The sequence below is a fragment of the Leptonotus elevatus genome, chromosome 18 (assembly GCF_054856555.1).
Source record: "Leptonotus elevatus isolate MCC_2025b chromosome 18, RoL_Lele_1.0, whole genome shotgun sequence".
Lineage (NCBI taxonomy): Eukaryota > Metazoa > Chordata > Actinopteri > Syngnathiformes > Syngnathidae > Leptonotus > Leptonotus elevatus.
This window is the reverse complement of record NC_141256.1, coordinates 16,284,565-16,300,398: the sequence shown is the minus strand read 5'-3', so window position 1 is coordinate 16,300,398 and position 15,834 is coordinate 16,284,565. Positions and strand designations below refer to the sequence as shown.

Below are 15,834 nucleotides of genomic sequence, written 5' to 3'. Positions count from 1 at the left end.
ATCAGGACACCGATTCGACTGAATTCGACTATTGCACAGGTGCTTCATTTCATAACAATATTGAAGAGAAATATGTCTTTTGTGTACTTCGAAAAAGTCTTACATTTTGAGTTCATGACAAATGGGACCAAAAACAAAAGGCTTGCTTTCATACTTTTTTTGTTCCGATGTAAAACGATAAAATTAAGTACTGTACATTAAAATGGGGAGTTTGGAGTTCTCAAACTGTTTAGATTGTATTATTCAGAATCACATAAAAAAAATGATTCAATAAAGTCAAATAATAAAAATGTAGTCTAAAGGTATTTATTTTCTTTTATTAACTTTTATTTATTTATTTATTTAAAATAAATCAATTAACCAATTAGATCATTTAAAAAAAAATACACATTTTCATTAATGAATTGTAGTTTTAGGAAAAAGTAATACAAGAAATATTCTAGGTCTCTCGAAAGCATAAATGCTCGGTGAAAAACACACAGAAAAATTGTTGTTATTTGAAGAAATTGTGTCCCTCCTCTTGTTTGCTGACTTTTTCCACATCTCGTTATCTCATCGTGATGCGCGTCGCCGACCGCGCCGCTTCCTGCTCGCTCTTACATTCCCAGGGAAGTGCTATATTTACACGGAATTAATCAATGTCACGGGGCCTCGGGAAGACTTGCAAACACGGCGGGCGACTCATGCCAACGTCACGCTCGCCTCAAACGGATGGCGTTGGCGTGTAACGTGACCTCGTACCGGTCGTACAGTCGAACCCCCCCCCCCGGTATCGCGGTTCATCATTGCCGCACCTCTGGAGTTCGCCGCAAGATCTATGCTAGTTTCCGGTAGCTCGTCTTATGACATTTGACATGATATGTTAGCATGATGCTAACAAGACTTTGAGATGAAATGATGCATGGGTTGAGATGGCACAGTTTAAAAAAAAAAAAAAAAAAAAACGTGGCCCTGAAGCGCAATCGTTTTCTCTGCTATACGAGCTAAAACTGTACTTGGCAACGGTTTACATCCAAACGCATTCTGCGTTGTGGCAATTTCATCACATGATGACATCACCATTAAATTGATTGACTTCTTCTTCCATTTCCAATTAAAATGCAGCTAAAATAAAAGCGATGTAGCAATGCAATTACCGTAAAGGATTAACGAAAGGCTCCACTAAGCTGCCGCCTTAAATATCAGCATCCCGATGTGGGAATTTTGGCTCACTTCTTGCAAGGGAGATAAAAAGTCTACACACCCCTGTTCAAATGCCAAGTACTCACGATATAAATAATTTCAAAACATTTTCCACCATTAATGTCATTTTTTTTGGGGGGGGCAGAATAAAAAAAGAACTGAGATCATGTGGTTGCGCAAGTGTGCACACCCTGCCATTGTTCCATTTACCCCACAGAGTTCAGCTGTTCTAGTAGGCTTTTCCTCACATTTTCATTGTCCCGTCTTATAACAGCCACATGCGCCATTTGTAAGAGCAGGGGTGTGTAGACTTTTTATGTCTGCTGTATGTACATGCCTTGCCTGCCTATTTGGTGAAACAAATCCACTGTGTGTCTCTTGTCTTGTACTGTCATGTTGTGATGTTTGCGGCTTCAACAGCTGTGTGATGTTTTGCTGCTTGATGCCAAGCGGAGGTGAGAAGCTTCTTGCTCCAGGACTGGGGAAGTGGGTGGGGGCTTGGAATGGAGAAAAAAAAAAAAGAAAAGAAGAAGAAGCTATATGGAGCGAAGATAGCAAGTGAGTCAGGCAACATACACGCTGACAAGCTCTGTCCATCTTTGCGAAAAATGGGAAACTGTCAATTGTATAAATGTGCACCCACCAGCCATAACATTAGGGACACCTGTACAATGCCACAGATGTATTCATCCGTGGTGACAAAGCACTCACATTCTGTGCTAAAGCAGAAGTACTAATACTTAAAAAATAAAAAGTGCTCTGTTTTTGTACTTATTTGTAACATTTAGTAGCAAGATTTTGATACAGTACATACAGTGTGGTTAGTATGTGGCTACCCGTGAAGGTTGTAGCGCCCCCTAACGTGTGTACAACCTACTGCGTCACTCAGCTCGACTCTCGGTTGGCGCATGAATCGAAAGCTCTTAATCACGCAGTAACCTTGAACGCACCATTCGCGCGGCGTCGTGACCCCATTTTGTTCTCCTGTCTTTGCGAGCGTCCAAACCCGATAATGTGCGTCGTTGTTACGGAAAATGACACTTGAAATGCTCGTCGGAACTCGCGGTTGTTTGTTGTTATCGTTCGGTTATTAAAAAATTTAAAAAAAGGAGAGAGAGTGTGAAACTCTCCCTGTTTTTTTCCCCCTGCGGCAACGACACAGCCGTCGCCATGGGAACAAAACAGCCCCAGCCCTCCATTCCCCTCCCCGCTCCAAATTTAGTCAACGGAAGTGACGCGACACGCCGTTCGCTCCGTGACGTCAGCACATTGCTGAGGTTGCGTTTGCGAAGCGCCGAAAAAGCGATGAATAAGTCATTAAATCGAGCTCCTACTCAGAAATACATTTTATATAATCCAGTTTCTATATATGAATATGACGACAAAGGTTTTATTTGTGGAGCTTCAAGTTAGGGTGAAAATAGATGGTACTGTGTTTTGTATTAGTTTATTCCATTAAATAATTGGTTAGTTATAAACAAATAACCAATTTTACACAGTTACCGAAACATTTAACCTTATGGTATTTTTTTTAATTTGGTTCCAGTAATTTTAACCTTCATTAAATCATACAATAAAAAAAGTGAGTGAGTTATTTTATGAAACTATTTTACATAGTTAATCTCCACATTTTAACTGTTTTTGTTTGGTTTTATTTAATCCACAAATGACCTATTTTAGTATATGCAATAAAATATATATCTAAATATACAAAAACATAAAAATGCATAACATTTATGAGTTAATATTACCTCACATTGATATTTTTGTTAAATGATTGGTTAATTAATTCTGAATGATGCAATAAAAAAAATAATACAAATAATTATTTTATTACTAAAATGAACTATTTTACTAGTTAACATACCCATTTTGGCTTTTTTTTTTGTTTAACTTCGGCCACGAATGATCCATTTTTTATATAGTCAATAAAAGTATATATCTAATAAAGATAGAAAATATAAAGTAACTAATTTGTTATTTAAGATAACATAAGCTTTTTTGTGCAGCACATCTCGGAATTGGCCTGAAAATGATCACGTGTGTATTACAAATCATGCATTTTCATCTATCCATGCCAGCGACGTATAGTGACAGGCACAAGAAGGAAATGCTTCAATAACATGTCACTTTTTTTTTATTTTATTTCTTGCCCTTTGTGTTGGATATTTTTTCATACGTACAAAAATAAACTATGTCATAAAATATGTCCCGATAAAATAGAGATGGCGCGACATTCACATGGAAATGTGACATTGACACGGCACGAGATACACGTTGCACGCCAAATGCTACACACAAGTAACCCTGTTCATGTCCTTTGTCACATCACAAGTTTGTCTACGGCAAGAACACGGGAGAGATCCAGCTTGACGTTACAGCGACGGGATAATAAAAACACGCTTGTTAAAAGTGATACATTTGCATGCATATCATTTCGGAGAACAAAAGCACCACCAGAATGGAAGAATTCAGCTTTGCCATATCGATTACATATTTTGATATATTCAACATTGTCATCATCAACACAAACACGCTACAAAAGAAACAAAAAGTACAGTGAACCCCCGCTATATCACAGTATATCATTTTTTTTTTTTATATATATATATACTGTGTATTATATAGTACGTATTGTACAATATATGTTAACTACAATATATTTTTTCACAAATCAATACTATTGATCTGTCCTCACGTCTTCTGTTCCGTTTCAGCGTCGGTAACCAGTTGGAAGGGTTGAGAACAAATCGTCAAGCTCCGCCTCTTCTCTACTCGGCGGGAGCCGCGTAGGCATTATGTCGCCTCAAGATTGAAAGTCGGGGCCGTAGATGGCAACAAGTGGAAATCGGTTAGCGACATTTGGGTAAGGCTCTTTTTTTTAGTCAAAATGTCTCACGAATGCGTCGGCGCGGAAGCCATGAAAGGTTTTGGAAACCGCAGTCGTTTATTTTGTGAGCGACCGCCAACGACAATATGGCTGCCAGAGATTCTTGTGTACTCTGTAAGTATTTTGTTGCTGCTCTGTGTGTGCGTGTCAAAGTAGCTAATGCTAATTTCCGATTGCCGTTTCACATGCGCAAGCTAGCTGATATCGTTTGCTTGAATGTTGAATTTTCTTTTGTTTCGTGGGCCAGTTTTAAGCATAAGTATGTTTTCATGAGTTTGTCAAACGGATGTTTTGTTTTTTTAACCATTTTTTTTCTATCAATATTGTGGGTGGGCTGGATCATTATTATTATTATTATTATTAAATTCCCCGTGATAAACGGATGTTGATTCGAGAGGATCACGCCGGAGGGATCATTGCATAACCTTTTGTTGTTGTTGTTGTTTTGGAATTTCACAACGCCAGAAGCGTCGGCGAGTTGAGACTGTCTTCCAGGCCGCCCTCCGCCAAGGCATCCATGTCGTCCAAGTTGAAGGAGAAGACGGCGGTGCGGTAGTTGGCGCCACACGAATGGCCGGAAGACGCGGCGAGCGGCCCGGCCAGACATTCCAGGTCGTCGGCCACCGACTGGTACAAGGTTTCCCAGTCGGGCAGACACAGAGGCCCGCTCAGGTCTGCGATGTCGGGTACGAAGGCGCCGGCCGCCGCCTCCCCATCCTCGGACATCGCCGCCTCCATCTCCAGGCTGGGGACCAAATCGTCCAGGTCGTCCCCAAAGCTCTCGTTTTCGTCTTCTTCCGCGCTGGCGCACAGGAGGATGTTGGAGTTGCCGAAGATGGCGGCGGCGGCGGCGGCGGCGGCGGCGGCGGCGGCGGCGGCGGGGATGCTGGGGACTTCGGCCATGGCGGCGCTTTCGGGTGACAGCATCGTGACGTCGCTTTCGGGTGACAGCATCGTGACGTCGTCCTCGTCCTCCTTGTCCAGTTTGCAGGAGGACTCGTGGGAGGACAAAACCTGCTCCAGTCGCTCCTTCTCCTTCAGGAGCTCGTCGATCTCTGACTGGAGGTTCGACTTCTCGTCTTCCAGTTGGTCCGTTTCCTAATAGAGGGGGGAGGAAAAACCAGGCATGCTCGTGATCTCTTTGGAGATAAAGCAGATGATTTTCGCGGCGTCCTCTCACGTACGGCTTGCAGGGTGTCGATCAGGTCCCGCCGCCTGTTCCGGCACTTTGCCGCAGCAATTTTGTTCCTCTCCCGGCGAACCCGCCTCCTCTCGTCCTCTTCTTTGGAAGGCTGCGGACAACAACCACAAATGAACAAATGCTTACATTGGAAGAAAATTTTGCATTTTTGATGAGGAAAAAATATGCTTTAAAAGTTAAAACTCCACAGTTGTGTAAGACTTTTTTTAAAAATAGTTTCCCCCGACTCTATCATAGATTTTTAACAATATAACCAAATCAAAACAGTCCTGTTTGCTCTCAAGGAAACCAGCAAACGAGAGCACAAAACGCACTGTACCTAATGTTGTGTCCTCCCTTCTTCTGTGTCAATAATTGGCCGTTGGCAAATCAGCTTAATTGCGCGTTAGCGCCACCAACGGATGTTGTTCTTCCACTAATGGAAAACTAATGTGACTTGTCGCCATCTAGCGGTCAGGCTCTGAAGTGCACTCAATGCAAATCAGACAAGTATCTCAAGACAGAAAGTCAGCTCGGCTCATATCTTATTATATTAGTAGTATTACAATTATTATCACATTAAAAACGATAACTTGTACTTTATTTAACCTTTTGTTTGTACAATTGAAAATATTTTTTAATTTTTTTTATTGCAATAGTATGTAACCCGGGAGCAGATTATTATAATTTCCATGATTTCCAGTGGTGGGGAAATTGTTTTGGCGATGAGAATAAGAGCGGCTACATTTTAAGTCCATGCAGTGAATGCTAATGTGGAGACGCTGCAGACTCCGACGAGGATGATGCATGCATGCAGGCAGCACGTGCATTTACGTGCACACACAGTCCTATAAAAAAATAATAATAATAAAAAATATATATATTTATAAGACTCATGCACGACAGATTGCAACGTCCAGATGATAGACCTTGTCTTTGTGGCCTTTCCTGCAGCCGGGGGTCTTGGCCTTCTTGTTGGACGGCGTCTGGCCCCTGCCTTTGGAAGGCGACACGAGGGCCACCACGCGCGGGTGCGGCGCGCGCCGGCGGTCCGGCGAGATGGGGACCAGGCAGTCCGACGCACCGCTGTCCACATCCTAACAACAACAACAACAACAAAAAAAAAAGGGGGGGGGGGACGCGTTACGTGTCAATGTGTACAACGTGTCATAGGACTGATCATGTGACAATGACCGGTTTGGGTTTTGTTCACCTGTTCGTTGTCAGCTGCCGGTGCTGGAGGATGCAGGCTGCAGCCGAGACTGTCCCCGCCAGGCGATGCTGATCCGCAGCTGGATGACGACGAGTCCGAGGAATAATCCGGGTGCATGATTTAGTTTCACTTTTTTTTTTTTTAAAGAATCTATCAAATAGAAAGGTAAACAAATATATATATATATATTATATATATATATATGCACAAATTTAGCTGGCGTTTAAAACCGAACGGAAGCGAGAATCCTGCAGAAAAAGGGGCTCACTTATCTTCCATTTGCCAGCCTGGATGAATGAAGTGCAGCGAGTGGCGAGGAGGACCCGCCTTTTATAGTGAGCTGGATTTTTATGAATGAAACGCACGAGAGCGAACCATTCGTCGGCGGGGACCAACGTGGCGACGCGGGGCTTTTGTTTTCTTGTCAACCGAGCACATGAAATGGGAACGAGCATCCATTCGCCATCATTGCAATTAAAATGTATTTTTTTGAAATGCGCATAATGGCACTAGAGCAGGTTTTGTTTGAGGTGGCACCCCCGCAGCAGCACGTGGAAACGGTGCCCCCCTCCCCGTCCGAATGAACGACGTCATTTAATGCATGCGGCTTCGGTATCGTACTTGCAACGTGACCCGTGCGCCGTTTGCCTCCAAAATGCAGCAGCATCAATAAATAAATATCAGCAATATACATAGCAACGAGCCTTTCTTCGAAATAACTCTTTTTTTTTTTTTTGCTCTGTCGGCTTGCGCAATCGTTTTATGCTTATGCAACGACGCACAGCAATGTCACGTGCTCATGATTGGTTTATTATTATTATTTTTTATTTAATTTCAAATGCAAGGTGCTAAATTAAACACAATTCGTGTTATTTGCGTCTTACGCGTGTGAGAGGAAATGAGCTCCACAAAGAAAAGCAACAAAAGAGAGAATGGACCCTCCGCACCATATATGGCACTTCCGGTAAATAGGGGCGCGCAGGCAGGGGGCGCTTGAGACGCAACAAAAGACCGCCGGGGGTTAATAGAATAATTGGCGTCTTTAATTGACCGCGTTATTATTTACTCTTATTATAATTGGCACTGCTGATCCAAACCTCGCCACGTGACCCACATTATCAAAAGAGGGAATAAAAATAATTGAGGCAAAATACACAGAATAGAAGAGCATTGAAAATGTAATACAAAAATATTTCCAGATAAAAACTGGGTGGCCCAAATTTAGGGAGCCTGCACTAAGTTAGGAGGATTTATGAAACATGGAAATAAATGCAATGTAAGTTTGACAAACAACCCTGTTAAATTTGAATCGTAAAAAAAGTAAGTCTCAAATGATGTGGGCGTGTCCACTGTATGCGCTGAAACCACGCCCCCAACGCCACTTCTTGGCGTGCAAAAAATGATAAAATGGCGCCAGAATTCATCTGTTTTGATCCATCTCAAGAGGCGGCCATTTTGGGCAATACTGCCCTCTGCTGTCAACTCAAACTGACGTCCAACTGCCCCCCACGTGACTTAAATGGTCCTCGTTTCCCATCCTTTTCATCTTTCCTCCTTTTCTCTCCTCTCCATCCTTCCTTCCTACTCATTTTCTTCCATCCCTCCTTCCGTACAATCGGTCTCCTTCCTTATCTTCTGTTTTCCTTCCTTCCTTTTTTACTTCCTTCATTTCATACAATCCATTTCCTTCCTCCCATCATCTGTTTTTCTGTCCTTCCTTATTGCCCTTTTCCCGTCTGTCATCCATCCTTCCCCCTTTCCTTTCATTCTTTCTCCCCTTCTGTCCATCCTTGTTTCCTTCCACCAACTCTCATCGACCCTGCCTGCCTCTTTCCTCTTTCCTCCTTCCATACAATCCATGTCCTTCCTCAGATGTTCTGTCTTCCTTTTCTTCCTGCCCTTCCTCTAAAAAGCAAAACGTGAGAAAGTGAAAAGTGTCTTCCCGCCTGTGTCCCGCCCGACCGGCCTGGATGTGAAAGTGTTCCCCTGACTTCACTAATGTGATTTCTACGGGCTATTTTTAGGCCACTGGTGACGTCACAGGGGCATTGAAGTGAAGTGGACGGGGGTTCGGATGGCTGTTGTGTGAATGGAAAAGAATAGAAAAGGGGGCCTCTCAGGCTTCCCGGCAGCCGCTGCCTCCCTGCCAGGGAGGGATTGGGCGGGAAGGGAAAGGAGGGGAAACGAGGGGAAGGGAGGCGTGGCGGCGGCGGTGGTGCTTATTTACTGGCACATCGTCAGCTTGGGGGGTCAAAGTTCACCGTCTCCAAAAGTCGCGTGACAATGAGCCTTGCACGAGAAAAGAAGGCCATTTTGAACGTCAGAACGTTTCTTTGATGTACGTACAAGTTGAAAATCCAAAACAAATAAATGCCATCAGAAGATAAGGTGACGTCGCGTGTGTAATGGAGCTGCAACCGTGCATGCATTCTTGCCAACCAAGCTCCCCAAAACAAAATAAGAGGATGGTACGTTCTGCTCGTCTGCTGAGGTGTCCCATTTCAGTTCACCCGCAACAGACAAACGCAGCCTTCCGCGCGCGATGTCTCACTCCGTCGCCTTTCTCGAAGCTTCGAGATGACGTCACCAAGCCGAAACCCCGCCGTAGCCGCAAGGAGGCTGGCTCGGTTTTTTTTTTTTTTTTCTTCCGTCGAGTGAGCCGTCGCTATTGATATAAACAATCTCAGTCGCCCCACGAAACGCAGCACGTCACTGCCGCGAAAGGGGCGGGGTGTTGCCACGGCGACCGGCAACATTCGACAACAACAACCAGCGCGGGAAAGAAAACAGGTTAAAAAACAAACAACAGAAAAAGCCTTCAAGCTTTGACGTAAAATCGTCAACAATTCACACGCACAGCAGATGTTGACTTGTTCGGGTTTTGCCTCGTGGCAGATTTTAATCTTTTTTAATGTTTATACAAGACAAAATGGAGGCAGATTACAAAATAATCACAATCGACTTGCATGTTTTTTGTTGTATTATTTTCTAGAGTTGTATTCTTTCTTTCGAATTATAGTAATGTTAATAATGTTAGGATATCATTTTAAAACTACATAAAGTAATTGTATTGTGATTATTTGATGTATGGCTATAGATATACTGCTAATAAAGATATTAAAATTATTTTTAAAAAATGATATTTTTTTTATACTGCTACTACTATAGCCTACTAATAATAGTAACACGAATACTAGTAATATTAATAATGATTTTAAACGAATAGTTCAAATGTAACATTTGTGTTTATTATATAGTAATACTGCTACTTTATAGCAGTACAGTATTAGTAATAAATACAATATAAATGATTTAATGTTATTTTTCAATTGTTGTTAATGTATAATACTAATACAGTACTACTATATTACTAGTAAAAAATATATTTTTTAGTATGGCTTATTTTTTAAGCTAGTAGCAATACTATACCAACACTGATAATGATAATTGAAGAAAAATAATCAGTTTTCATATGATTTATTTGTTTACTACTAATAAAATTCTAATGTATCAAAAATAATGTAATTTAATAATTTATTATCAATTTATACATTTTGCAGTAATAGAAGTATTTTGTTTTTATTGATTGTGATCACTGTCTGTGAATTCAATAATATAAACTAAGCAAACAGAGAATAAATAAATTCATATTTTCATGCTGTCACTTGTCAATCTGTGTCTGCACAAGCATAATATAAAGCAATCGACTATTAACACTATACATTGGATAAATAGATATCAATATATTCCATCAAACTTGAATACGCTGATCAAAATGCAAAGGATAGCCAGCATCATGAATAATGAGCATAAAAAAGTCAACTATTAGCGTTCGTCTAATCTCCGCATTTACGCTGGAAGCGTTGTATAACGTTAACGATTCGCAAGACTCGTTCCTGAGAATGAACGGTGCGATGACGCAATGTCAATCCCTTCAAACAATTGCGGTTGTTTGCACAATGTAGCCCTACCTGTCCTGGAAGCAGGTTAGAAGGCAAGAGGTCAGAGGATTCCCTCCCGCCCTCTCTCGGGGAACACATTTTGTGAAAGCACGCCAGACTGGAAAAGTACACACAACACAAGCATGACTATCTTGTTCTGCAAGCGTGACACGCCTGTTGAAGAGAAAGGTACGAGCACCGCCTGGGGCCCTGGAACACACCACATACGTAAACGGATGGCATGATTTGCATGCCGACCTTTGCTCTTAAATCCCAGCACGTACAAATTCAATAGACGCGCGTAATTTGCGACGCCAAACTAATTTGCCTTGGGTGTTCTCTGCTAGCTTAATGCTAACACATCATCAAAGGTGCCATGGGCAGGCTAAAGATTAGCATGGCAGATAATGTAGCAATACTCCCACGCATCAATTCTTTATCCTCTGCAGAAAATGACCACTATTAGTGATGACTATTCTTCGTATTTGTCTAGAACTGTTATATTGCTCCCCAGTGGTCAAAGCAGGTACAGCAGAAGGAGCACTGCAATGAATTGAATTGATGCTGCTCCGCAAGATACATTTTTGACATTTTATTTCATTGTTATTCAGATTGGGTTTTTTTCAATTACAATTTGATAGAGTGCTAGTTTTTTATATTATTATAAATAACAAATTGTTTGTTTTAGGAAGACCAGAATGTATTGAAGTCACTTCCATTCATTTTAATGAGTAAATAAATATGATTTGAAATATATATTTTTTATTTATGATGTAGGTCACGGAACAAATTAAACATGTTCTGCATTTACATCTTTACATTTCTTGTCAAATATATTCACCAGAATCTTTTAAATATTTTTTTTTACCTTTATTGCAGACCAGTATAACAATAAACCAATTTTGTTTTTTGTTTTTATTTAATGAGATTTTCAAATATGTACTCTTTGTTTCTTTATTGATGTTATTTCATGCCTTACATTAATATATTAATTTCCAACACTAGTGGTCCTTCGAGCTACTGAAAACATGCTACCCTCAAAAGTATAGTCGTTGTTTTAGGCATACGTTGAACAAAAGAGGAAACATGTTCATTATATTTAAAGAGTGCAAATCGAAACAAATATTCACGTTAAAAGATCTGATCATAAAATATTCACTGTTTTGAGCTCCTTGTTGATGCTTGTCTAACTATATAATAATATAATTTGAATGACTTTCTTAAAATAGGTCATTCGTTGAACACGCAATAAAAGAGTGTAGATTGTTGTGTGGAATGTCCTGTGTTGTGCGAGTGTGGTGTCGTGTACTGCAGTTTTTGTGTGCTGAGCATTATCTTTGGTAGTTGAGGAGTTTTGACAACAATCTGAACGTTTGTTGTCTTACGTAACGTCACCCTGGCCGCCTCTCGGATTTCCCAGCAGAGCCCGCCCCTTTTTACAGGATACGCCATATTTGGAAAATGACGTACTGGGGATCCCGGAGCGGAATCTTCCATTCCTTGAAAGCGGGAGGTTCCCTCAAGCTAAAATAGCCACTTTTGGTGCCGTTATGCTTTCAATTTCGATAAATATCGACTATTTTGGGTGTTAAAGGCATTTTAGGACGTCGTGTAACCCGACAGCTGACGTACTTTTCCAGGTTTGTGTCTTTTCCCTCACGGTGTCTTCCCCCCGCCCTCGCCGACGTCATACGAGCGGCCCGGTCCTAGACTATAAAATGGCCGCCAGCAGACTCGACTGCCAGTTCACTCTCAGTTGCTTCAGCAGGAAACGAAACCATCTTTTGGAGCTGCAGTCTTTAAAAAAAATAATAATTAAAAATCGTTTTTGACTCACAAGCCTTTGACGGCAGCGATTTGGATTTGCTCACGTTTGGATTTGCTCACTGATTTTCCGATGATGTTCAACGTGTTTAACTCGGAGTGCGGCGACTCTTCCCGGTGCAGCAGCGCGTCCCCGGCCGCCGACAGCAGCAGCAACGTCGGCTACTACCAACCGTCCCCGGCCGGGTCCTACTCGAGCATGGGTTCGCCACAATCTCAGGTACGCTTTGCCAGCCAAGTCAATCCATTCGTCAAGAATAATCACAACGTGGAGCATGTTAAAAATGTTGAAATGCATGGTTTGGTAATTGAGGATAATCAGGCATTGCGTACTGTCTCTATTAGAAATAACCACTGCCTAAGTATCTTAAGTATATTATTATCTTATGCACAACACATTGTATTTTGAATCTTTTGAATCTTTATGTAACTGCAGTGATAAACTTGTGCATGATAGTGACAAACACTGTTTTATTTTTATATCATCATCATGGTAGTACTTTGAGAGCTAATAATTTATTGATGTGGTTTTGGTGCAATAAGTTTGACAACCACTATAATAGGATTGGATGAGGGTCAATGTAACTCCACCATGCAAAAATCACATTGAATCAAAAAATTTGTCATCATTCATCCTCATAGAATTTGTGCTGATGTTTATTTTTCTTCTCTCTCTCTCTTGCAGGATTTCACTGAGCTGACCGCCTCGAGTGCCTCGTTTGTCCCCACGGTGACGGCCATCTCCAGCAGTCCCGACCTGCAGTGGCTGGTGCAGCCGCTCGTCTCCTCGGTGGCCCCCTCGCACCGGGCGCACCCCTTTGCCTTCAGGCCCAGCCCCGCCTACCCCAGGGGGGCCGTCAAGGTGTCGGCGTCCCGACCTCACAGCACCACCAAAAGAGGCAGGACGGAACAGGTGATTGTTTTGTTTTTGTTTTTTTCCCTTGAAAATCAGTTGTACTGCTCCTCGTCGTTGGACTTGTGAGTTAACTTTGAGTTTTTTATGTTTTTTTCAGATTTCGCCTGCGGAGGAAGCAAAGAGGACAATTCGCCGGGAGAGAAACAAGCAGGCGGCCGCTAAATGCCGCAACAGGAGGCAGGAGCTGACCGACACGCTCCAAGCTGTAAGTATCTCGCTCACTTGCGATCACTCGGACTTCCCAGACAGAGGTGGTCCAGAAAGTAAAAACCCTGCCACAGTTTGGCTTTATTTAGCCCCTGATGCTAGCTAGCTAGCTAGCAAGAACAAGCACCATGGGAGCTAGCTATGGAGCTAGCTAGCAAGAACAAGCACCATGGGAGCTAGCTATGGAGCTAGCTAGCTAGCAAGCACCTGGGGCTAAAGCCAAACTGTGGCAGGGGTTTTACTTTCTGGACCTGGATTTGCCACCTCTGTTGCCAGAGTGCCAATTTCCCAACAAAGTTGCTTATTCCTCTCCTCTTCTTGTCTTGTCAGGAAACAGATCAGCTGGAGGACGAGAAGTCCAACCTTCAGAACGACATCGCCAACCTCCTGAAGGAGAAAGAGCGTTTGGAGTTCATCCTTGCCGCCCACCAGCCCATCTGCAAAGTCCCCGCTGAGCTGGACTCGGACTTCCCGCCGTCTTCCATCTCGCCGGCCCGCTCGTGCGTCTCGGCCGAGCCCGCCGTCTCCACATCCAACTCGCTCTTCTCCGGCATGTCGGCCGGCAACGTCAAACTGAGCGACCTGGACGCCTCGGCGCTGGAGGTGTCCCTAGACCTGCTGAGCAAGACGGAGATGGAGCGCTCGGTCCCCGAGGTGGACCTGTCCGCCTCGCTGTGCGGAGCTCAGGACTGGGAGCAGCTGCACCCGTCGGTGACCAGCGGCGACTTTGAAATGCCGCTGTGCACGCCGGTGGTCACGTGCACGCCGGCGGGCACCGCCTTCACGTCCTCCTTCGTGTTCACCTTCCCCGAGGCCGACGCTCTCCCCGGCTGCGGCGTGGCCCACAGGCGGGGGAGCAGCGGAAACGAGCAGTCGTCCGACTCGCTCAACTCTCCCACGCTGCTGGCTCTTTAAGACGCGTGAAGACCCCCTCGGAGGAGGACAACGAAAAAGACTTCCGGCAGAGCGCAGCATCCATGTCTCCATGTGGGAGATGACAGGGCTATGGACAGTTATTTATCAATTGACCTGCCTTTTGACATTGTAGCACGTTTCAACTAATACCACCAAGTAATCTACAAGTTCTTATACGGTTTGTTTTTAATGGTGCTACATAACCGAGAGTCGTCGCAGTGTTCCTGTCCACTTTTAGGAGCAATAGTTTTCCGGTTGTGTGAATGTGAAAAAAAAACTGACATGTTGTTATAAACCATTGGTCCGGGTGATCTGTCCTCAACTTTATAATACATATGAAAGTTTTCTGTGAAAACAACACAAGTCTTTATTTTAATTTTATTTTTTTAATTAATTTATGAGAGTTGACTATTTTTTTACAATGCAAAATAAGTCAATGTGAATATTTGTAAGATATTGATGGAAATAAACTGTCAGCGATATTTAATTTGACACACTGTGATCTGGTGCTGTTTGTCGTGCAGAACCGCAAGGTTCAAGTCTGCTACCTGACTCCTGTGGAGGTGCACCTGACCTCGTTAGTCGACATTCCCTGCTTGTTTGGGATCTGAGCTATTTTGAATACAGATAGATTCATTTAGATAACATTTTTAATCACAAAAGAATCAACGTCTCATTTAAAAACGAGGGGAAATGATCCATAAATGATAAGATTATCAGAAATGTATTTTTTTACATTAGTTTTTTTTATTCTGTATTTTTTTAAGATACATTCTTGTATACCAATTTAGTTTTGTTTTTTTTAACAAGTAATTCATCTTTCAAATAATTTAACTTTCAATATTTTTGTGTATTTTTTTTTATTTCTCATAATTTACTAAGGAGGTTATTAGTTTTTACTTAGCACTTTTATAAAATATCATTTAGCAATTAGTTTTTTAGTTATGTTAAAAAAAACAATTATATATATTTTATATATAAAAATATTTTTTTAAATATAGACTATAAAGCATTTTAATATATATCGTAAGAGGTGTTCCTAATTTTTCTACCCTAACAAACAGTAATAAATTAAAGTTAAAAAAAGACATTTTAATAATAACTTAATTTTTATAGCGCCTTGTAAAACAAGTGTTTACAAGGTGCTCTGACAACCCCCAAAAATCCCGATCATATAAATCAAACCACTATAAAAGAAATTAGGCAAATCCTTCCATAATACGCACATAAACAACTGTTAAATAGCAGTAAAATGTTTGACACAGCTTGGGAAAAGATAATATAATTGTTCAATCAAGTTTCGAAAAAGGACGATGAAAATATTTGTTGAAGTTTTCCACTAGGTTCTATTTGTTCCGTCTGTTGCCAAGGTGAACTGTGCCACAAGGCACACAACTCTGACGTCAGTGTTTTTTTTTCTACTCGCATCGTTAGCGCGGCGAGATGACGTCACACTTCCGTGACCAAATGGAGACTTGGAACGAGCTGGTTTGGACTAGCTTTGAAAATATACCGACTGCGGCTTCAAAACGCATTCAAACGCTTTTCGCCTTCCGCAACCTTCAA

At 42.1% G+C, this 15,834-nt stretch overlaps 2 protein-coding genes across 2 annotated transcripts; one reads left to right on the top strand and one right to left on the bottom strand.

Annotated features, from left to right (window-relative positions):
• Nucleotides 1-3,296: 3,296 nt before the first annotated feature.
• On the bottom strand, nucleotides 3,297-7,162 carry LOC147158904 (protein c-Fos). Its single transcript, XM_086061769.1, has 4 exons — nucleotides 6,466-7,162; nucleotides 6,182-6,349; nucleotides 5,257-5,364; nucleotides 3,297-5,170 (listed from the first exon to the last, which is right to left on the bottom strand). The coding sequence occupies exons 1-4, from the start codon at nucleotides 6,580-6,582 to the stop codon at nucleotides 4,526-4,528; spliced, it is 1,038 nt and encodes a 345-aa protein (XP_085917895.1). The 5' UTR covers nucleotides 6,583-7,162; the 3' UTR covers nucleotides 3,297-4,525.
• A 4,975-nt stretch (nucleotides 7,163-12,137) lies between these two features.
• Nucleotides 12,138-14,760, top strand: fosab (Fos proto-oncogene, AP-1 transcription factor subunit b). Its single transcript, XM_086061580.1, has 4 exons — nucleotides 12,138-12,450; nucleotides 12,916-13,143; nucleotides 13,244-13,351; nucleotides 13,684-14,760. The coding sequence occupies exons 1-4, from the start codon at nucleotides 12,304-12,306 to the stop codon at nucleotides 14,266-14,268; spliced, it is 1,068 nt and encodes a 355-aa protein (XP_085917706.1). The 5' UTR covers nucleotides 12,138-12,303; the 3' UTR covers nucleotides 14,269-14,760.
• The last annotated feature ends 1,074 nt before the right edge of the window (nucleotides 14,761-15,834 follow it).